This window comes from Malania oleifera, chromosome 2 (genome assembly GCF_029873635.1).
Source record: "Malania oleifera isolate guangnan ecotype guangnan chromosome 2, ASM2987363v1, whole genome shotgun sequence".
Lineage (NCBI taxonomy): Eukaryota > Viridiplantae > Streptophyta > Magnoliopsida > Santalales > Ximeniaceae > Malania > Malania oleifera.
In genome coordinates this window covers 129,424,858-129,449,579 of record NC_080418.1, presented here as the reverse complement: position 1 = coordinate 129,449,579, position 24,722 = coordinate 129,424,858, and the positions used below count along the sequence as shown (strand labels likewise).

The 24,722-nt window shown below is 37.0% G+C and overlaps 2 protein-coding genes across 3 annotated transcripts; both read left to right on the top strand.

Annotated features, from left to right (window-relative positions):
- The first annotated feature begins 1,718 nt into the window (after positions 1-1,718).
- On the top strand, positions 1,719-2,631 carry LOC131148366 (uncharacterized). The gene is made up of 2 exons (XM_058098079.1): positions 1,719-2,233; positions 2,337-2,631. Exons 1-2 carry the CDS (start codon positions 1,719-1,721, stop codon positions 2,629-2,631), a joined length of 810 nt encoding a protein of 269 aa, XP_057954062.1.
- Positions 2,632-12,133: 9,502 nt separating this feature from the next.
- LOC131147784 (UBP1-associated protein 2B-like) lies at positions 12,134-24,198 on the top strand. Of its 2 annotated transcripts, none has more exons than XM_058097354.1 (2): positions 12,134-13,666; positions 23,779-24,198. In XM_058097354.1, the coding sequence occupies exon 1, from the start codon at positions 12,281-12,283 to the stop codon at positions 13,664-13,666; it is 1,386 nt and encodes a 461-aa protein (XP_057953337.1). In that variant the 5' UTR covers positions 12,134-12,280; the 3' UTR covers positions 23,779-24,198. The 2 variants fall into 2 exon arrangements, with proteins under 2 accessions (XP_057953337.1, XP_057953338.1); XM_058097355.1 differs by having other exon boundaries at positions 12,147-13,671.
- The last annotated feature ends 524 nt before the right edge of the window (positions 24,199-24,722 follow it).

Here is a 24,722-nt window from a genome sequence, read left to right as displayed (position 1 = left end):
TTCTTCAATTTTGATTGCCCTCCCCTTTCTCAATTTCTGCAGAGCTTTTCTGCAATTTTCTCTCCGAATCTCTCTATTCCTACAGGGTTTCTTTTCTATAGTTTTCTCTTCTCTCAATTTCTGCCCCGAATTCTATGTGATCTACAATGAGAGACTCCCTATTTATATGGAATCCGAGGGGCTGTTTTTAGGCCAATTGCTAACAAAATTCCCTTATAACGAATATGGCAGGGAATATTTCATTCTCCCTCATGAACTTCTGTTTTTATTATTTTTTATATTTTTTTGAATTTTTGTCTAACAACCTGCTTTTGTGGCTTTTGTGCGCAAGTGACCTGGTGGGTGTTGGCAACAGGGGATTGAAGAGCTTTTGTATTTATTTTCTTTGTAAAATTTTTTGTATGTATTTCTCTTTGGATGTTGATGTACCCCTGTACCTCACTACCTGCAACATCCTTTTGTAACATTTGTAACATTTCTTTTATTTCCCTGTACTTTTCCCTGTATTTTATTTTCAATGTGCTTTTACATTTTATTTCCCCTATAATGTTTCCTGCGTATTTGTACTTCACGTGTGCACACGTGCCCCTCCCTTTTTTAATAAAATGTGACGTATGTTTGCAATTTGACCCAAAAAAAATTGTCACAGTCGACCAACTCCTCCTAAGAAGCAATTGGTTAATAAAACATGACTTTAAAACACGACCAAATACCTGATTTAAAATTAAAAAATCTAACCTTAAAATTAGAAGACTTAAATCAAAATTTGAAGGACTCAATTTAAGATCTAAAAACTTAGTTCAAACATTTTAAAGACTTAATTTAAAAATTCACAGATTCTAGCTATTGAAACATTCAATTTTTAACTAAACATAATTAAAGGACTAAATTAAGGAGCTTAACTAAAAAGTTAGAAAATTTTGGTTTTTGAAATTAAAATTAAAATCTTTGAAAATAGGACTTATTCTTGGACTTATTATAAAGAAAATCAATTTTGAAATTAAAGGACCATACTAAGATAACCGTATTAGGACTCAACTTTAAAAACTCATGACTCAAGGGGCTTAATTTTGAAAAAGGGTTGTATTCGGGACTTAAGGTCAATTTTTATTACACCGGGCCTTCTTGGGAGCCCCTGGCAAAAATGAGGATGTCTACAACTATTTGTGTCTATTTCAAATTTTAATTAAGCAAACTACTTGCTGTCGTCATCTTTGGCTTCCTCGTATTGTTAAACTCAAAGTAAAGTACTGTTAACTCTAATCATCATAATTGAAAATAAAAGAAATAAAAATTAAGCATTTCCATTTCAATTATGAACACCATTTGTTAGTGTCATCCTCCTAACAACCATCTCCATCACACCTGAACACTTCAACCATGCCGTCATTGTACTCCAACATTTCTTCTAATGACCTTGACCTTTCTTGTTTCCCCTTTTCACTATTATTATTAGAGAAATATCTTCACCTTCCATCTATAGATTATTGTACAGTTATTAGAACATATATTTAGGCATCATTCTTGATTAGCAGATATTTAAGCATTATTCTTGGAATTATTCTTGGGATCTTGTTCCCTTTCTCATGTATTATATACAAACTGTAACGTTGAATATTTGATATAGAAAAGAGTCCTTCTTCAACTTTGACATGGTATCAGAGTAGATTATCTGCATATATATTTTTTCAACACCGTTTGAATTTTTTTCTACAATCATGTCTAACATCACATCTCCAGAGGTCTCCTCCTCTAATCCAACATCCCCATCAATTTCGGATCTGTCTTTTCTATATTTTCTCCATTTTGTTGATCACCCAGGTACCATCCTAGTCTCCACCCCTCTCAATGGTGACAATTATCCTACCTGGAAGAGGGTCATGAAAATGGCATTGAATGCTAAAAGTAAGTTTTGTTTCACTAATGGTACCCTCCCCAAACCAACAACCTCCCCAGTAGAAACTCAATTATGGGAACGTTGCTGTGATATGATCTTATCATGGATCCTCAACTCCATTGATAAATCCATTGTTTACAATCTTATCTATCATGAATGCCATCATGATGTATGGCTGGATCTTGAGGATTATTTCTCTCAAAGCAACAATCCTAGAATTTTCAAGTTGAAGCGTGACATTGCTACTCTCACCCAAGGCTCCATGACCATCTCTGTGTATTTTACAACACTTAAAGGTCATTGGGATGAACTCGCCATGCTTGCCTCCACACCATAGTGCACTTGTGGTGTCTTAAAAGAATTAACCCGAATCCAAGACACTGAACATGCTTTTCAATTTTTTATGGGGGTTACATGACTCATATGCTTCAATTTGTAGCCAAATTTTGGCCATGGATCCTTTACCTCCTGTTACCAAGGTCTACTCAATTTTGCATCAAGAAGAGAGGCAACGCCTTCTTCATATCTCTAATGTTCCAATAGAATATGCTACCATGGCAGTTCCTAGTAATTTTTCTCATCATCCTGATAGCAAGGGGCAAGGGCGTGGTCATCCAAAATGTGACCACTATGGCCATGATGGTCATTGGAAAGCCCATTGTTATAGGCTGCACGGTTATCCCAATAACAAGTCTCAATCTCGTGGAACTCTTGATGGAAAATCTGGTTCTTGAATGGCTACAAACACTGTCACAGGTTCTTCAACTTCTCATGAGCTGGCCTCACAATCGAACAATACCGTTAACTCTTTGGATCTTATATTGCCCTCAAACACCAACTTTGCCAATTTTGCCGGTTACCTTGCCTTTTGTCATTTTGCTTCTTTTCTAATATTGAATGGATTGTTGATTCAGGTGCCTCAGATCATATGACTTCCAATTTGTCTTCTCTTGATAATATTCAACTTCTTAATCAGCCATGTCCCATTAAGCTTCCAAATGGTGACATTGTTCCTATAACTCATACCGACACTCTGTGTTTTTCTCTTAATCTCTCTTTTTCTAATGTTTTTTATGTGCCTTCATTTAAATTTAATTTTTTGTCCATTAGCAAACTCACCATTGCTCTTAATTGTGTTGCTATATTTTTTTTCTACCTTTTGTGTTTTTCATGACCTATCAACGAGGAGGCTGATTGGAATGGGTGAAGTACGGGATGAACTTTATCACTATAAACCTTTCTCCGCCTCAATTTTCCACTCTTAGCATGTTCTTGACCCTACTCTTTGGCATTAATGTCTTGGTCACCCTTCTATTTCATGTATTCCGAAAACTTTAAATATTTATTGTTCTCATTTGGCTTGTGATGTTTGTACTAGAGCAAAGCACACTCATTTACCTTTTTATTTGAATACAAATAGAGCACATTTTGCCTTAATCGGATTTATTGTGACATATGGGGTGGTTATCCTACAACTTCACATTCTGGTGCACATTATTTTTTAATAATCGTAGATGACTACTCATGTACTACAATGGTTTTATCTTGTGCACATGAAATCTGATGCTTTCACTTGTCTTAAAAATTTTTGCATTATGATTAAAAATCAATTCAATTGCACTATTAAGAATGTGCGCACTAATAATGGTCAATAATTTCTATCCAATAAAATTCAAACCTTTTTTCGCGATCAAGGCATTTTTCATGAGCGCACATGTGTGGATACACCTCAACAGAATGGCGTTGTCGAGCATAAACATCACCATCTTCTTAATGTGGCTCAGTGTTTACGTTTTCAAGCCAATCTTTCCATCTCTTTTTAAGGTGAACGGATTCACACAACCACTTATTTAATTAACTGCACTCCTTCACCCAGTCTCACTCATAAGTCACCTTATAAGCTCCTTTTTCAGAAACCACCATTGTATACACCCTTGTGAGTGTTTGTGTGTTTGTGCTATGACCAAACCACTCGCCAACATCGCGATAAATTCTCTCCTTGTGCTCTTCGATGTGTTTTCTTAGGCTATCATGTTCATAATATGGCTTATCACGTATACGATATTGAAAACAAAAAAATTTCATCTCCCATGATGTCACTTTTGAAGAAAATATTTTTCCCTATCATCTCATACCTTCAAATCCTATATCTTCTTCAGTCCTTCCCCTTCCTATTCCTGATATCCACCCTTCCTACACTTTACCTACCCAACCAAACATACCTATCCCTAGTCCCTCATCTCTCCCTCTCTCTCCCTTGGTATTCAAATATATATTTAGGTATTATTTTCGGTTAACAGATATTTAGGCATTATTCTCAGAATTATTCTTGGGATCCCATTCTCTTTCTCATGTATTATATACAAACTGTAACGTTAAATATTTGATATAGAAAAGATTCCTTCTTCAACTTTGATATGGTATCAGAGCCGGTTCTCTGTGTATATTTTTTTTAACATTGTTTGAATTTTGTTCTACAATCATATCCAACATCACAACTCCGGAGGTCTCCTCCTCCAATCCAACATTTCCATCAACTCCAAGTGTGTCTTCTCCATATTTTCTCCATTCTTCTGATCACCCAGGTGCCATACTAGTCTCCACCCTTCTCAAGAAAGATAATTATCCTACCTAGAAAAGGGCCATGAAAATGGCCTTGAATGCCAAAAAAAAGTTTGGTTTCGTTAATGGTACCCTCCCCAAACCAACGTCCTCCTCAACAGAAATTCAATTGTGGGAACGTTGTAATAATATGATGTAACACCCCGAACCCTTAAACCCGGGTCCAGTGCGTTATGCCTAATAATAACATGATAGATCATAAATCCCTACATACATTCACAGCGAAACATATAATCATAATCTCCATAAACATAATTCTAGAATACTAACAGTCCAATACTAGAGTTTGCTATAACCTATCTATAAATCCATAAAAACTAACCATCACCTGCATTTCCATAAATACATACTCTATAACATTCCAGTATATTCACAACATTCTTTTCTCCATAAACTTAAAACATAAAAACATAAAACATAAACATTTCCATTCCCAAAATATTATCAACATATACCCTATTTTTATAGTCCTAAAAAATGCTAAATACCCTCGAGCTCCCTAAGCCCGATCTCGAGGATGTCCTGAAAAAGAAACATTCATATTCGGGTGAGACACATCTCAGTAAAGGAAGAAACAAACATATTAAAACAACGCGTGACCAACATGCATCATTTTAATTTCATTTGCAAAGCATCATGTAACATTGAAATCATTTTCTGAACCTACACAATCACATCCAAATAATTAACCCACGAGATTACCTAAGGATAGGGGTGATTACCCACCCATACAAGTAACACCCCTCTACCCTGATACTTAGGTAACCCTAAGGTCACAACTAAAGCATACCAGGGTACTCACCTTACTCAGTAAGCCCTCAAGTGTTAGATTAATCTCGTACTCATACATTCAACAATAGTTTACTGGCAAAGGACCTAAGGATAGGGAAATCTACCCACCCATACAAATAGGTTCCCTTCACCCTAGTACGTTATGCAACTACTGTCACATCTGAAGCCACTAGTGCACTCGCCTTTCTCAGTAAGCCCTCAGGCGAAGAGTTCGCCTTGCCCAATCGGAACATGTTCTACGTACATACATACTTCTAATATCATAATACATCATTCCTTTCTGTCATTATACATTCATACACATTCATTCATGTTCATAACTTAACTTTTCATTTCGTTTCACTTTAAGTGACCCTTTCCCATTTGTATTGTTCACGTTTCACATTTCATTTAATTGCATTGTCATTCCATTGTCATTTCATTGCATAACATTTTCATTTCATTCCTTCGTACTACAACTGGTCTTTAGCCATCATTTGTTAGTTTTCATATAGAAATGCACTAGAATCTGCTACAATTAGTTTTCACATAGAAATGCACTAGAATATGCTAACATGACTGTCTTTCAGCTATCTTACATTTACATGATTGCATTTAACATATACAAGTAACATTGTCCATATCATTTTTATTCATAAAACTTTACTTACTTAACCTACATCTCGTATAGTTAACATATATTCACACAGAATCTCATGCCACACAATTTAACAGTAAAATTCATATACATTCCTTACAAAATAAGCCAACCCATAATTAACATTGATATACTGAAAATACATTTCATTTCTTACTTAATTTTCAAAAAATCTTTTTCACTTTCATTCGTTTACTTTCACATATACATAACTATATAACAATCTTAAGCTCAGGAAACATAAATTTCATGGCTGGTATTTCAAACCCACATATAGACATATATACATAAATAACACTTAATCCATTTTAATTCGTGAAAAACCTGATTTAATATATATATTTCCCCCTTACTAGACTTTCAAACTACACCTATAGGATCCCCGAATTGATACCCATACGGCGTTCACCTGGACCCTGAATCCAAAAATCCTAACTTAATTAAAATAAATTCCAATTAACTTAAATTTTAAGGAAAATACTTATTTACTACTCCTTAGGCTCCAAATAACAACATTCCTTAAAAAAATCCCAAAATAACTAACTTATCCTGATTTTGGGATGTTTCCCAAAGCTCACAACCCAATGATCAGCTACTACAGCCTTGAAGAGAATGATCTTATGAACCTCGTGATGGTTTCGGATCGTCAAACCGGGTCAAAATCGGCCCGAAATTGAAGAGAGAAGGCTGGGGGATCATTTTTAGAGAGAGTGAGGAGAGAGAGTTCGCAAAATTCACGCTAAAAATGAAGAAAAACCTTTTTTATACGTAGGGCTTCGTCAACGAGACACGTGGGTTCGTCGACGAGGCACTATAGAGTCTTCGTCGATGAGAAGATACCTTCGTTGACAAAATTCAGGGTTTCCAAATTCTCTCTCGGGATTTCTTGGTAGACGAGAAGCAGACTTCATCGACAAGCTAAGAAGGACACTCGTCGACGAATACAGGATATTTGTCAACGAGGCCTGCTTTTCCTTTTAATTTCTTTCCTTTTTCCTTCATTATCCATTAATCAATTTCATTTATCATATTTTCTAATTATTTAAATTCCTGGGTCATTACATATGATCTTATCATGGATCCTCAACTCCATTGATAAATCCATTGTTCACAATCTGATCTATCATGAATGCCCTTGTGATGTATGGCTGGATCTTGAGGATCGTTTCTCTCAAAGCAATAATCCTAGATTTTTCAAGTTGAAGTGTGACATTGCTACTCTCATCCAAAGCTCCATGACCATCTCTGTGTATTTTACAACACTTAAGGGGTCATTGGGGTGGTTATTCTACAACTTCACATTCTGGTGCACATTATTTTTTAACAATCGTAGATGACTACTCACGTACTATACAGGTTTATCTTATGCACATGAAATCTAGCACTTTCACTTGCCTTCAAAATTTTTTTTGTGCTATGATTAAAAATCAATTCAATTGCGCTATTAAGCATGTGCACACTAGTAATGGTCAAGAATTTCTATCCAACAAACTTCAAACCTTTTTTTTCACGATCAAGGCATTTTTCACGTGTGCACATATGTGGATACACCTCAACAGAATGGCGTTGCCAAGCATAAACATCGTCATCTTCTTAATGTGGCTCGGTGTTTATGTTTTCAAGCCAATCTTTCCATCTCTTTTCGGGGTGAATGCATTCTCACAGCCAATTATTTAATTATTCGCACTCCTTCACCCAATCTCACTCATAAGTCACCTTATAATCTCCTTTTTTCAAAAACCACCATCATATACACATTTGCGAGTGTTTGGGTGTTTGTGCTATGCTCAAACAGCTTGCCAACATCGCAATAAACTCTCTCCTTGTGCTCTTTGATGTGTTTTCTTAGGCTATCCTGCCCATCATAAGGCTTATCACGTATACGATCTTGAAGAAAAAAAAATTCATCTCCCACGATGTCACTTTTGAAGAAAATGTTTTTCCCTATCATCTCATACTTCCAAATCCTACATCTTCTCCAGTCCTTCTCCTTCCTATTCCTGATATCCACCCTTCCTACACTTTACCTACCTAACCAAACATACCTATCCCTAGTCCCTCATCTCTCCCTCTTTCTCCCTTGGTATCCTCACCCTCACCCTCTTCCCCACCACCCCCTCCACCTATCTCTTCACAGCCAAAACAAGCTGTCACACATCCCTCTTACTTTGACGATTATATCTGCCCTCTTTTAGCATAGTCCTCCATGGCTTCACCAGTTTCAAGATCTTCCTCATGTACGATTCATTGTCTCTCCTCTTTTTTTATCTTATCATCATTTTTCTAATCATCATTTGGCTTTTCTTTCTGTTATGTCCCAATATCCCAACCCCACCTTATATTCTCAAGTTATGCACCACCCACATTGGCATGATGCCATGGTTGCTGAACACCAAGCATTAGAAGCCAATCATACTTGGATTCTTCAACCCCTTCCATCTGGAAAAAAACCAATTGGCTGTAAGTGGGTGTTCAAAACAAAAATTCGGGCTGATGGATCCATAGAGCGACACAAAGCTTACTTAGTGGCCAAGGGCTACACTCGGGTAGAAGGTTTGGATTATCATGACACTTTTGCTCTTGTTGCTAACCTAGTTACTGTTAGGTGTGTTCTTGTAGTGGCTGCAACTCAGAATTGACATCTCCTTCAATTGGATGTCAACAATGTTTTTCTCCACGGTGACCTCGATGAGGAGGTTTATATGACCCCTCCACTGGGTTATTGCACACAGGGGGAGACTCGTGTTTGTTGTATTCAGAAATCACTCTATGACCTTAAGCAAGCCTCTCGCAATTGGTTTTCTAAATTGTCTACTATTTTACTCTGTAATGCCCTGAACCCGCCAAGTGGGGCCTGGGGTGTTGTGTGTTCCATTCACATATCTCTGATACCATAAATATCATCCAAGCAGTGGAATATAATTAAACATCCTAAAAAAAAAAAATACTAGAGTACTATATTACACGACCAAAAAGGAATTTCCATCTGTCCACATTACATAACCAGAATTTTAAAACAACATAACTTTAAGACTTTAAAGTTCTTACAAACACTCACACTACACTCTAACCAACCCTGCCCTGAGCTCGCTAAGCTCAATCACGCGAAAGTCCTGAAAAATGAGTTGTATATTGGGGGGAGACACTTCTCAATAAGGAAAGAATAAATTATTATCAGTGTGTGACAACATGAGTTTTAGTGTATACAAAATATACTCGTTTATTAATTAACAATAACAGTAAGGACGCTTGTAACTATACTCACACACATTCAACATCAAGCATATCACAAAATCTGCATACACATACACCACAACACGTTCACATTTACCATACATTCAATCCACATTCATGCATTCACACCCATAATTGAAAATGCACATTTTCTTCACAACCTGTGGTTCTCAGGGCATCCCTTCCCATTGTTCCCCCCACGTTCTTACTTCACACACTTCCATAGTCACATCACACACAACCCTATTCATAGTAAAACAGTAAGACAATCTCCTCATGTCTACCAACGCCTTATCCATTTATATAAATGACAATATAACGACCTCCTCAAATCCTGCCAACATTATAATGCAATTTATAACAGGTACAGTATAATGAACTCCTCACTATTGCCAACGTTATATTGCAATTTACATGAATAACAACACAACACCATAACATATCAGTTAAATGCACCACAACAATCACAACCAGTTTATTAAAAAAATATATTAATCTCATGCCACACGATTTAAATTATAATTTTAGAATACTGTAAACTATGGGAAAAATACATTTTAACAAAAATTAGGTCTGATCGCCTCCACAATTTTATTTAACCACAAATATATTTTTCAAGAACAATGACAATCAACCTACAAATTTTAGGCTTTTCCCAAATACATATAATAATCAAAAACACCCATTTCATATATATGAATCATACGGAAATTATATATAACATATTCGAGATCATATACTCAAATTTAATTGATTAATTTTTTTAAAAATAAAAGTCTGACATAATTTATTCCCTTTACCTTAACCTTGAAGTGGTGCCTAGGATCCCCAAATGACGATTCCACTCCTGTTAAAATGACAAGGATCAAAGATAGGACCCCGTGGTGGTGTTCATTTTTCGATTTGGCTTACGGATGGAGACAAATTTTAAAGAGAGAGAGATTTATGAGAGAGAAAATGGAGAGAGAAGGAGAGAGAGAGAGAGAGTTTTGTACGAGCTGGGGAGGGGGGTTTAGAAAGCTTCCTAAGGAAGTTTCAACTTCCTTAATATATATACATATATATCATAAATTTATAATATTATATCTTTATATTAAATGATTTTATATGAATATATATATATATATATGTATATATCATTATATCATATTATATTACTTACTTAATGACTATTATTAATTAATTAATTAATTTTAATTTTTAATTTTTTTTTAAGATCATACTTACTCACATATTATTTTTGGGTTCGTCACATACTTGCTAAGGGTTTCACCCAATCTCAGGCCGATCACTTTCTTTTCACCCGCTTTTGGGGCCAATCTTTTACTTTCATACTTGTTTATGTTGATGACATTCTCATGACAGACAATGATCTCTCCGATATTAGCAATTTCAAGGTCATGCTTGCTTAAAAATCCAAACTCAAGGATCTTGCCAAACTGAAATATTTCCTTGGCCTCGAAGTTGTTCACTCTCCCACTGACATATTTCTTAATCAACGAAAATATGCTCTTGACATCCTCACTAGTAGCGATCATCTTGGTGCTCGTTCTGCCAACTTTTTAATGGAATAAAACCTCAAGCTCAATAATACTGATGGTGATCTTCTCTCCGATCCAAGCTCGTTTCGACGACTCATTGGGCGTTTGATATATCTCACCATCACTCGTCCCAACATTGTATTTCCAGTCAACATTCTAAGCCAATTTATGCACCAGCTCAGACAACCACATTATGGTGTTGTTGTACGTGTTCTTTGGTACATTAAGGCATCTCTAGGTCAAGGCTTTTTTTTTTTTCCTACTACCAACACTCTTCAAGTCTCAGCCTGTTATATTTGGACTGGGCTAGTTGTCCACTCACTCACCACTCCACCACCGGTTTCTTCATTCAGTTGGGCACTAGCCCCATTTCCTGGCGCCCTAAGAAATAAACTATAGTCTCTCGCTACTCCGCTGAAACTGAGTATTAGGTACTTGCTTCCACTACCTGTGAACTTACATGACTCAAAACTCTTTTACATGATCTTGGTGTACCGCATTTCCAGCCTATGCTATTATATTGTGACAACCAAGCAGCTCTTCACATTGCCCAAAATCCTGTTTTCCACGAACGTACAAAACATATAGAAATTAATTGTCATGTTGTTCGTGGAAAGTTACGGACTGAACTCATCTTTACTTAGCACATTCCTACCCATAGTCAACTTGCCGACATCTTCACCAAAACTTTGGGTCGTGAATCCTTCCAAGACTTATCACATAAGTTGGGCATTACAGATCCATGCTCCAACTTGAAGGGGAGTATTACAAAAATATCTTCACCTTCCATCTATAGGTTATTGTACAATTATTAGAACAAATATTTATGCATTATTCTTGGTTAGTAGATATTTAGGCATTATTCTTGGAATTATTATTGGGATCTTGTTCCCTTTCTTATGTATTATATACAAACTGTAACGTTAAATATTTGATATAGAAAAGAGTCTTTCTTCAACTTTGACAATTATATTGAAGCAAGATTTGCGTGAGAGAAAAAAAAGTTGTATTTGTGTAGAGGGAGAAGAATCATAAAGGATTTAGGGAAATATATGGGTAAAAGGATCTAGGGTTTTCAAAATGGTATATGGGAAGAGATTGCAAAAAGACGAAGATATGTATGAGATAGTGATAGTTAAATGGAGAGAGTGACATTGTAGATTTGTGAGGTCTATTTAGTGAAAGAGGGATAAAGGGGGAGAGAAGAGATTCCTAGCAAAGAAGGGACTAATATACTCGAATTTTTTATTAATTTTTGAAAATTAAAATTAATAATGGTTGACCAAATAGAATTTAATGATGAAATAATAGTCAACAAATACTCAATTTTAAAATTTAAAATTTTATATTTTTAGAATGAAAATTGATATTGTAATAGAGAGTGTGTGTGCATATAAAATATATATTTTTATCATAAACAATTATAATTCATAATTAAAACGACACTCAAAATTTTTAAAACGAGGGTAGATATACCCAAGTCGCTTCCACTTCAAAACCCTAAACTGGCCTCTTTGATTTCACATTCAGGCACCACAATCCTCGCTCAACTCTTCTATGGCGCTGAAGCGAAAGCCTGCTCGCGAAGAAGAGTCCTCCTCTGGCGAGGAAGAACGCGAAGAGCAACAAGCTGATGAATCTTCCGAAGAAGAAGAGGAGGAGGAGGAGGAGGAGGAGGAGGAAGAAGAAGTCGAAGAAGAGGAAGAGAAGGAGGAAGACGACGAAGAAGAGGACGAATCGTCGTCAGAAGAAGAGGAAGAGCCGCAAGACGAGAAGTCGAAACGCGAGAGCATTCGGAAACTCCTCGAACCATTCAGTAAAGATCAGCTCATCGACATTCTCAAAGAAGCCGCAGGCACCAACCGTTCTATTGTCGATGATATAATCAAGTATGCTGATTCCGACTCCGTGCACCGTAAGATCTTCGTCCATGGCCTAGGTTGGGATGCCACCAACGAAACCCTCATTTCCGCCTTCAAGCAGTATGGGCAGATTGAAGATTGCAATGTTGTTGCCGACAAGGTCACCGGTCGGTCCAAGGGGTATGGTTTCGTCCTTTTCAAGACCCGAGCTGGTGCTAAGAAATCTCTGAAGCAGCCGCAGAAAAAGGTTGGGAATCGGATGGCTGCGTGCCAGCTGGCTGCGGCAGGGCCTGTGCCCAGCAATACCTCTTCTGATGCTAGCAGCCGGAAGCTTTACGTTGCTAATGTTGGTCCTCAGATTAGTGCTGAGAAACTTCGTGAATTTTTTGCAAAATATGGCGAGATTGACCAAGGGCCGTCCGGGTATGATAAGGTGACTGGGAAGTTCAGGGGATTTGCGATAATTGTGTATAAGACAGAAGAGGGCTTCAAGAAGGCATTGGAAGAGCCAAACAAGATGCTTGGAGGATGTAATTTACTTTGTTCTAGAGCGGCTGATGGGGTGCGGACTATGAAAGCGAATCCGGTAGGGATTGGCGGGTCGGGTACAGCCAATGCGTCTGCTGGCACAGGTGGTGGTGCTGCAGTAGCACCAAGTAATTTTGTGCTACCAACATATCCAATGGGGTTGAACCAAGGAATGGTTGGACAGAATTTGAATCCGGCTGCAGTGTTGATGAGTCAGAATCCTGGGATGGGTGTCTTGAATCCAATGCTGAGTGCAGGTGCCTCCCTAAATCAGACAGGGTTACCAACCTCATATGCGGGTGGATTGTCTCAATCTTTGAGTAGGAGTGGGACTACACCTCCCGTGGGATTTGGTGCTGGTTTTGGTGTACAGCAGGGGATTAATAGTATAAGCCCAAACATGATTGGTAGTTACGGGTCTCAGGCTGCTTTCCAAGGTTTGGGCGCATACCAGAGCTCCCAATTGGGTCAGTTGGGTCAATCTTCTTCGACTGCATCAGCTAGGGCTGGTATTGGGTCACTTGGAGCTTTGCCGTCATATTTTGGGCACTAGGTAATGTAGGTCTGCAGCATCTTTAGCGTATTTTGTGACTTTTAGATATACATGAATTGAACTCCTTTCATCTCTGCTTACTATTTATCAATGACTGTTCACTAAATATATATAAGTATCTAATGCATGGTGTGTGTTTCATTTTGCTGGACTCATGAAGCCTATTCTAATGTGCTCCATTAACATTTAGATCAAGACACAATATAAATTTGTAATGGAAAATTAAGAAGTAAATGCTGAATTTTTGTTCCTTACTAGTCCAAACTTTATTTGAATGAAATTAAGGTGAATGGGATGTTTTTGCTACCAAAATAGATGGGATTGAAAAAGAAACATACGAAGTAGGCATGGATTCTGTGTGTTCTATAAATGTCAAAAGTGAGAATTCTTGTTTCTGTTTCTGCTGAGGGGGATCTAATTCCTGTTTCTGCTGAGCCTTTTGTGTGTAAAGTTTTAATGGACGGACATGAAATCTGAAATTCATGACAGCGTGATTCATACTCCTAATTTTGAGGGAATCCAATACTTGTCCCAGCTATTTTCAATCCTCTAGATTGATAATTTCAAAAAATTCGTTCTTAAAACTAGTTCATGGCTGCGAAAAAAGATTCTTAATACCGGTGCATATCGTTTTTTTTAGTTGAACTTGATATTCTCCCTCTCTGTAGAATTTCACTTTAGTACACATTTTTTTATGCATTTCTTTAGAATCTAGTATTTTTTACTGTATTTATTGATTTTTTAAACTCACAATGGACAGCAAATTTGAAGAATGTCTGGCCATTGGGTTGGCTAGTCCGGTTGATGCAATTGTGAGCTAACTTTTTTTTGGTGTGTGTATATATACACTAGAAGAGATCTTGTGCTATGCACGATATTATTTTATAAATAAGTTACTAATAAAATTATTAAACTATAGAACTATTTCAAAAGGTGCTAATTCCATTTTCATGTGTTGAATCATAGAATTAAACACATGCTTAAGTGTAGGCTACCAAAATTTTGGCAGCATCTCCTCTATATTTTGAAACATTCCACATTTTTAATGTGTAAAAATTGGAATACTAATGTATTTAATTCTAGATGAACCCATACTCAATTAATCAATCAACTTCAATACTCAATTCAATTCAAACATAACAACAAAGCAATCAATCAACTTAAATTTATACCTGTGTGGATGTTTGTTTTTCATTAGAAATTTTAGTTTTCTGTATTTGGTTATAAGCAATTTACAGCTTAGTGACATACAGCATGCATATTAATAGTTTACACCCGCTATTTGAGTATATTTGATGTTCATTGATAAAATTAGCTTCATTTTTAGTACCATGAAATTTAGGGCTTGAATTTGGATTTAAGTGCATTAAATGGAGCACAATACAATTTTATACCTGTGTGGATGTTTGTTTTTCATTAGAATTTTTGGTTTTCTGTATTTGGTAAGCAATTTACAGCTTAGTCACATACAGCGTGCATATTAATTGTTTGCACCCGCTCTTTGAGTATATTTGATGCTCATTGATAAAATTAGCTTCATTTTTAGTAGCATGAAATTTGGGGCTTGAATTTGGATTTAAGTGGATTAAATGGAGCACAATACAATTTTGTACTATGTTTCATTAACATTCGCACAAATATAAATCTGATGTCCTAAATCCATTCTCCCATTAGGGTAAATGACAAGTTGCAATTACTGATTCAAGTTATAACCTTCTGAAACTGTTTTTGAATGCCATATTATCTTAGTAATTCAGAGATATTAAGAGGTTATTAAAATGCTGATCAACTACCTTCGGTTCAAAATTGAGGGATTGGCCTATTAAGCATTAAGAGACTTTTAGGTATTTCCACCCCTAAGCTTGTATTCATCCAACCGAATAAATCAAAATGGGAATTCGGAACATGAAAAAAACAAACATCTAATCCTCCATTCCCCAACTCTCTTCCTCTTTGCCCCCACCCTAACTTGTTCATATCTTTTGTCTTGAGAAGGGGATCTCTGGATGACCCAATGGTGGCTTCTCTTTACAAAGCCAGGTCAGTGAAGGAGTTAATCACATGGACTTGGGAAGTCATATAAGAAGGATTCATCTTCCTGGAATATTTGTGGGAAGTCCTTCACCGCCTCCCTCCCTCCTCACTTTCTCTCTTTCCCTAACCTCTTCTCCTTCTCTCTCCCTCTCTTTGTGAATACGTATGGCTGTTCTTTTCACTGAGTTCTTTCATAGCTGATAACCACAAGTTTATATTTTGTCAAAACTTGGCTAGTAGCCTAGTAGTCATTGCATTGGCTAGATGACTATTTTTCTTGTCGGTCAAATTGTTGCTTAATCCATACTAAAGAAGGGACTCACTATTTTTCTTATATGTATGGCTGTTCTTTTCACTGAGTTCTTTCATAGCTGATAACTACAAGTTTATATTTTGTCAAAACTTGGCTAGTAGTCATTGCATTGGCTAGATCACTATTTTTTTTGTAGGTCAAATTGTTGCTTAATCCATACTAAAGAAGGGACTCATTACTAGTCCATTTTTTTCTTGTTTGTGTTTAAAGTGATTGCAGCTCAAGCTTTTCTTCACAGGATTTGACAAATAAATCTAACTCTCAAACACTACTTTTGGTTTGCAGCATTGCAATTGGAATGGAATTGAAATTCAGACCTCGATTCCCCCTTTTTTGTTTGGTTTACATAAATGAGGGTGGAATCTCATTCTAGCTAGAAAGCCAATTCCCCATTCAACGGAATGATGACCTTACCTCTTATTGATAAGAACTATATTTTCATTCCAACTCTCTCTCTCAGGTATACCATGACAATCTTGTTGACACAGTTAACTCTTAAACAATTGATTCATCAACGTACTGAAAGTTGTTGGTGCATTTGTCAACCTAAAGGGCATCACCAAGAATTCATTCATGTTAGTCACCTTGTTGAGGACGCAATAGTTCACATGCATCCGAATGTTCTCATCATGTTTCTTTTGAAACAATACCAGTGCTCTGAACAATGCTTTGGAAGGACGTATATAGTCCTCTTCCAATAAATCATCTAGTTGTTCCCTCAACTTTGCTAACCTTGGAGACACCATTCCATAATGGCCCTTTAGCACGAAGCTTCACCCTTGGTAACAACCCAATCATGTTCCACACCACGTCATGGAGGCAAGTTGTGTGGTTACTTATCTGACATCACAACTTTGTATTCAACTAGCACATCATGGCAGTAGGCTCTCTCTTTGGACATGGTGGAACTCTCTCCAACATAGTTTTTCAACCGTTCCACTACTGCTTTTGCAATAGGCAAGTCTTGCACTCTTTGTCCATGAAGTTCAACCCTTGCCCACAATTTCAACCCCTCAAAAAAATAAAATAGCTTATCTTTCTCTGACATATTCCATATATCCAACATTAAATTAGAAAATTGTTTCACATGCTTCTTTACTGTGCCAGTTTGCTTTATATCGCACAATTAGTCTCAAACATTGTACTCAACATTTTCAGGAAAGAATTGGGCCTTGAGCTCTCTCTCCTAGTCTGATCAACTATCAATTACACACTGTCCATTTTGCATCTCATCAATGTCATTGTACACGACCACGAATTAGTGTCACCATTCAAGAATTGTGTTGCCCTAGATACTTTCCCCTTGCCTCCGAATTGGTCCTTGCAGCACAAAAGTATTGTTCCATGCCAAATAAGAAGTTCTCCAAATCCTTAGCATCATAGGCACCTTCATATGCTAGAGGTTCTGACACCCTTATTCTTTCATGCTCTATCCTCGTAGAGTTGGAATTCCCAATAGCATGGATCATTAGGTTCATCCTGGCATTAAGATCCCCCATTTGGATCTATAAAGCTTCTACTGTAGTGCAAAAGTCCTCAACATTTTTACGATAGAACCTTGATGTTTTTGTGATCCCTCCAATGCATCAATACTTTTAGCAAGTCTGGCCATCTCATGGCTGCATTGTTGGCTGTCTCAACTTGCACATCTAGTGTCTCAAGTCTGTCGAGAGTGGTTGGCATGGTCTCTCATAGGTGCTTTACACAATCCCCACAATGTGAAGGTGATCAAATTCATGAAGCGATTTACCATGCTCTGACACTAACATTCACGAGCATTGTACACTTCACATCTTGTAAAAAGGCTATGGAACACTAGTTATGGCACTTTTGCTTAACTAGTCAACAAAAGTATACCGCAGTTTCATCATATAAACAAATTCTCAAACATCTAATACAAAGTTAAGCAGAAGTAGTAAACAAGTAAGCAAGTAAACAAGAGTTATGTGGTGAACTTTAAAGCAACATAATTCATTCTTATGACCTCCGTAACCAACATTTGTTTAAACAAGGGTGCAAGTAGGTTAAACACATTTACAAAAGCTAATGAGTTTTACAATGATTGATGAACACTCACCCTTCCCAAAAGATATTTTAATGCTATTCTAGCTCTAACATTAGGAAACATAAAGCTGACCAAAGAGTTAGATGTTCATATTACATTTAGGCATTATCTTTACTCAAAAAGTATAAAATCTATACTACTATTTACATGATGGGATCCTACGTACACAAGACAAGCGGTCATAGACAAGCATCATGCCTTTAACAAGGTCAATGCGAAGATTGAGAATGGCAGGCGACGAAAGACTTTGATGTATCTAGGCAAGGAGGAAAGCAGATGGATGCTTAAGGCTTGGGTGGAGCGGGAGGAGTAATTCTCAGTTAGGGTGCAAAAAAATTTTCTTGGACAAGTGTCCAATGGCCATCACTCTTTTGGTTTGGAAACCTGTGGTTGAACGTTTAGTGGAGACCTTGTAATACAATGGTGGCAAGAGATGGGGTTGCAGCTGCCTTTTTCTTCAATGATTGCATAACTTCCCTGGTTTCATTGTGGGATGGAGCTGCCTTTTTAGCCTTTATGTGAGCCCATTCTTTTGGATTTTTTAGGGGTTTGCTGTTGCCTGATCTTGTTAGGTGGGCAGCACTTTTGCAACTATTTTTGTAATTTTTGGCTGTATCTCTCTTTTTTTTTGGTGGGGGTGGGGGGGGGGGGAATCTTGTTCTCCCTTTACTGTGGTTTTTGTTTCTGCTGTTAGTATAATTCTTTTTCTCATTGAAAAAAGAAAAGGAGGTGAACAAGATTGTAGTGGGTATTTTCGTTGAGGAAAGAGGAGGGAGATACGTGGTGATGAAAGATTTGGCAAACATAATCAGAATGGGGGGTATATGCTGGAGGGAGAAGTTGAGGGCTCTAGGGCATTGGTGGGGATAAAATATCAGAAAAATATGAGGCTCTTCCATAAAATTGCCATTTACCACTGTCAGAGCAACTAGATATCGAAAGGAGAACCTTTACTTGAAGATATCCAACTAGAGGCTGCTGGTGGAAGGTCTCGAATTTGGCATAATTGGGATAGAGAGAGAGCCTAGTGGTTGGAAAATCCATTTGAGGACTAGGAAGTTCAGGAGGCACTTATGGAGTGTTGCAGGGACAAGGTGCTAGGATGGATGAAGTCAATAGTGTGTTGCAGTGACAAGGTGCCAGGATGGATTGCTTCGCTATGACCCTTCTTGGGAAGAATTGAGGGGTACTGAAACATGACATTGTGAAGATGTTTGAGGAGTTCTATGCGACAGTCATAGTCTTATATTTAAAAAATCTCACTGAAATTTCGGATTGGGGATGTTCTAAAGGAAATTGAATTTTAATTTCCATTTCGCAAAATTTTAGCCATGGACAATTAGGTTGAAATTTTGGAAAAGAAAGCTGGAAAAGTGGGTAAAGTTTTGGGGTTTTCATTTTGTTCCAAAATTTTTCACAATTATATATTTTGATATTTCCTAAAGTTTCATTCATAATTTTCATGACTTATTTTGAGGATCTGCCGGTCTGCTGTTTTAGTTGAAATCAAAATTTCTGTAAATTGAGTCTGAGACCCTCAAAATTTCCATCTCGTGAAATCAAAACTTTTGTCTTCGGTTGCAGGTAATCAATTGTAAGAAAAAGGGAGTGACTGACATTAAAGATTTCAGGGGCATTTGATAAAATTAAGCATTAAGCACTGAATGTTGAATGCAGTTTTGAACAAGTGAATCGAGTTCTGAATATTAGGAGAGCTTATATCTTTGAATTTGAATGCTTAATTATTACAGTTTGCTAACTAATATTCGAATATATGTGTTTTTCCTGTTTTACGCTCTAACCTTTCTTTTTAAGTGCAAAAACGTTTGTTAGAAACAAGGGGCATTTTTAGAAATCAAAATATATATTTTTTTAAATTGTTAGTGTAGAAATGATCTCTCAAATTTTATTGATTCTCAATTTTTTCTTAAATTTTCGAATAAACTTAATTTGATTTAATTGCACTCAATTTTGTTCAAAATATGATTTTAAGCATAATTTAATTTAATTTAATTATTTAAAATGATAACTGAACTATTACTCAAAAATTAATTGCACCCAAACCCTTGTAGCATCCTCAGAGGAGGCTTGACATGAGCCAGGAAATTCTAGTGCAAGGGAATACAGGAGCCTGTATGAGAAATCCATGTTGCAACTAGAAAAACATGGATACCTTCTCCTCATTGCCAATTCCTCCATTTTCAGATGAAGATTCCACAGCTCCTTCTGGTCTCTCCGTTATTGTAAGAATTTCCCCAAGGCCATGAACAATGAGCAGTCACTCTAGTACATGCCAGTAATGTGATTGACATTTCATTCAGCAACAGTATGCCACCACAATTTGTCATGTTATTCGTGAAGATTGGGGCTGGGACTTTGAATCGGGGCTGGAATGATCAGTAAGCTGTCTTGCTTGGAGAGGAGGAGAGAGAGTGCTGTGTAGGCTTTGTGTAATTTTGTATGTAATTTGAATTTTTTTAGGGGCAAATGTGTCAAAAATGGGGTAAGGTTTGGTGCAGACAATCAGTAAGTGGGCAAAATGCTAGTTTGGTTAGAGGATTTTCATCACCCATAGGTTAAACAAACACTGGTTCACTTAATATAGACAATTAAGTGCCTAATCTCCATTTAGAGGCTATTAGGTGCAAACAAATGCCTGCCTCCTGACCCATTGGGGTGCATGTACAGATTGCCAGCTACAGTTCTAGCAGATAAGTTCATGGGAGTGATGGGTGAAGTGTGGAGCCATTCATGATGCTTTTGTGGAGGGTCATCAAATCCTTGATGTTGTCCTCATTGCTAATGAGGTGGTGGAGAGTGTAAAAAGAGAAGGAAGGGGTGATCTGTAAATTGGACATGGGTAAAGTGTTTGATCATGTCTCTTGGGGTTTTCTATCTTATGACATGGAGCCAATGTTTTAAAAAGCTCGATAAGGCTTACCTCAAGGCGAGGCATGCCTAAAGCTCCTTAAGGCTGAATCTAAAATACCAAATCCCAAAAGGTCAAAGCATTACACACTTAAGGCCTATGCATTTTGAGTGTGTGAGATCTCAAGTTAGAATTGGCCAGAAAATTTAGCTGCATGTATATATTAAAGTAATGTCATAATATGAGAGAATCTCTATAACTCTTCAACCTCAACCTTTCCAAAAAATTGAGAGCTGCATCGTAGATCTTAAAAATATTTTGTACTCTGTAATGCGATACATATCTCTTGGCATGGTTTACTTAATGAACTCAAGTTGGTATATTTTTTTAAATAACCAACAAATAATTTGGAAATTATGTGTATATTTGTTTTGACATTTTATTTGTCATTTTCTTTTCTTTTTTCTTTATATTTACATCTGTTTATGTAGACATAAATTGTCAAAAGGCTTATACATTAACTCCTTAAGGCTCCGGGTTGCCTCGCAAGGGTTAAAACACCCTGCCTTACACTTTCGTCTTTTAAACATTGCATGGAGAACAGGTTTTGGGTTTGAGATGGAGGAAATGGATTAAGAGGTGTGTTTCTTCACTCACATGATCTATTCTCATGAACCTCCTATTTTTTGTTATGCTTTGAAGTAGTTTCAGGCTTGAAAGTTGGTTTGGGAAAGAGTGAGCTCAGTCCAATTGAGCTGGAAGTGGAGGGGGGGCTCTTCTAGCTGATGCTTTCGGGAAATGCCCTTCATTGTACTTGGGCTTTCGTGAAGCATAAAATCTAAGGAAAAACTTATTTGGGACCGATTGTGGAGAAGCTTGAAAATAATTTGGTCGTTTGGAAGAGGAATTATCTCTCTAGGGGTGAAAGGCCGACTATTCGATTCTCCTGATATATTTTACATATCTTTTTCCTGTTTCTTGTTCAGTGGCTAATTGATTGTATAGAATTCAGCAAAGATATTTTTGGGTAGCACACTGGATGACTTGGTGATACAGCCACACTTCCATGGGGGGATTAGTAACCAAAAGCTTTGCTCATCTTAGCAAGGTTCTTTTGGGCTAGCAGCTTTGGAGATTCATGGCATGGGACTAGATTTGTTGGAACTTGTTGAGGTTAAATATGGATTAGAGCATAATGAGTGGATCATTAAGGAGCCTAGAGTTGCTTATGATGGAGTTCAAATAAATATAAAAGAAGGGATGGATAGATTCCTTGTCAGATATGTTTTCAAGAAGGGGCAATTATATATTCTTCTGGTAGGACTCTCAGCCTGCAGTTCCTGATGGCCAGAGAGAGAAATCTTTTGGTCAGCTCTAACTACATTAGCTCTTACTGGCAGGATTGTATACAATTTTGCATTAATTAGGAGAGCTCAAGACTAGGAGTGAGGGAGGTTCTCCAAGTTTCTGGACATTTTATGCAGGAGTCAGGTTTTTCGAGGCAGAAAGGGTAGAGTAGAGTTATTAAAACGAAAAGTTCTAGGAGTTGGTTTTTTAGGCGAATCCTTCTATAGTTATTGTCATCAACAAGGGCAATGGGCTTGTGAATTATGATTTTCCTGGAAAGTAATTTGGATGGCTTTTGCTTCTTATAAAGTGATTTTCTTCCCCTTGGAACCAATGTGGGGAAGAAATTTGACTTTGGGTAACCTGCAGAGAAGGGGTACTGCAATGGTCAACCTCTGTTTTTGTGTAAACAGCAGGTTGAGTCGCTGTGGCATATCCTCCATTGGGGCTGCTGTTCCAGGATTGCACCCGCTATGCTCGGGATTGCATGTTTCTCTGCTGGATCTACAAAAGCTGAGCTGTGGACTGAGAAGTTAGAACACCATACACAAACAAAATGAGAAAGACATTTTTTAAAATAACAAAAAGAAAGTATATTAGATAGAAGAGAAGGTATAGTGTGCAGGGACAGCGAGCAGCATATAAAAAAAAAGGAGAAAAAAAATGAAAACAAAAAAGCACAAGATCCCAAAATAAAACTAAGAAAAATTTAACCAAGAAACCCTTTTCATCTTAATTTACCGAGCTCTTCAAATTTGCTAATTTCCCTTTGACCCTTCACTTTACGACTTTTACCACCATCCAAACACTTAATTTCCTCTAATATCCCTCAGCCTTACATCCGTTTTATCAAGAAGATTTTGAGCTTCTAACTCCGGTATCTCCTTCCATTGGGATGGATGGACATAGTCACATAACAGTCCCCACCCACCACCCCCCCCCCCACCCCCCCCCCCGGCGCGGTGATCAAAATCACTCCCCCCATTTTGTACCTCACCTTTTCTAGCCTCATTAGAATCCCCGACATTCTTCTTAACTTGAGGAAAATAGAAGGGCATTGAATAATGTCAATTTGTTAGCCAACACAATTAAAGAAAATTGGATTAAAATCCTGCATCTGTGGTATAACGGAAAGTTTTAAATTTCAATTTCAATGAAAAATTTGATGTTTTGAAAATACTAAAATTTTGATTTTTCACCCAGAAATTATACATTTCTATATATCGACTTTTTGGTAGACAAATAAAATACACCAACACAAAGAAAATGTTTCTCTACTGGTGTTTGGTGGTCCTTATATAGCATTGGCTGCCTATATGTTGCACATCCCTGTCCCACTGGGATTTCAATTGCTTATAGTTTAAGTGCTTTAGCTGTTTCCTGCAATTAATATTTTTAAAAAATTTAGTTTGGACACTTCCATTTCTTTTACTTATTGGCTCTCATTGTTTTATTCTTTTTTTTTTTTCAAAATGAATGTTCAGGTTTGGAAGCCCACGCATAGTAATTGGATGGGATACGAAGATGGCTTTGTAGGACGATACAAGGAAGCTGAGCTAATTTGATGGATTTCACTCCAATCATGCCCATGATATGTAATGGGAAATTTAAAGGCAAGTGATTCGATGGAAGGGGAGCTTGGTTCCTGGATTTAAAGTGTATCATTCAGGTTAGATTGCATTAAGGAACTAGTTATTGCATCTTTAGACTTACAGATTGTGGAAGACATTTTATTGGACTCGTTAAACAATCCCCTCTCTCTCTCTCTCTCTCTGATGGTGTTCCCTATTTCACTTGAGGAATAGTCTGCAAAGCCAACTGAAATGTCATGTTGGGAGCATAAATTTTTAAGCATTTGGAAAAAATTCAATATAATTTTATATTGCATTTGAACTTGGGAAAAATGTTATACGTATCATTCAAATACACTACTCTTACATCTTATTTATTGCTTTGTGGATGGTCTTGTGCATTACAATTATACAAATCAGAGTGGCAAGGATGGTGAGTGTAAATGTGCAACTAAATCCATAGTGTAGGAGAAATATGCTCTCTCTCTCTCTCTTTCTAAATGATGGGAGTTCTATTGGGGGGGGAAGGAAATTTGATTTTGTATCCGTTCTTTTGGGGCATTGCAGTCACCTGTACCCCTAAAAAATGCCCCATTTTCTTTGATGGGTAAAATCCTCTTTTTTAAGTTGCTTTGATTCTTGCTGAAGTATATCTGAATTTCAGAATTTGACAAATATGGCTCGAAGTGAGAATCTAGCCACCAGAAAAAAAAAAAAACTATAGTATTGGTATGGATATGTGGCTGTTGATGTTATTATTATTATTTTTTGACCAGGGTTATGGCTATTGGATATTTTTTAAAAAATTTGAGAATTGACTTGTATTTTTCCATCCTTTTAAAGCATAATCTTATTTC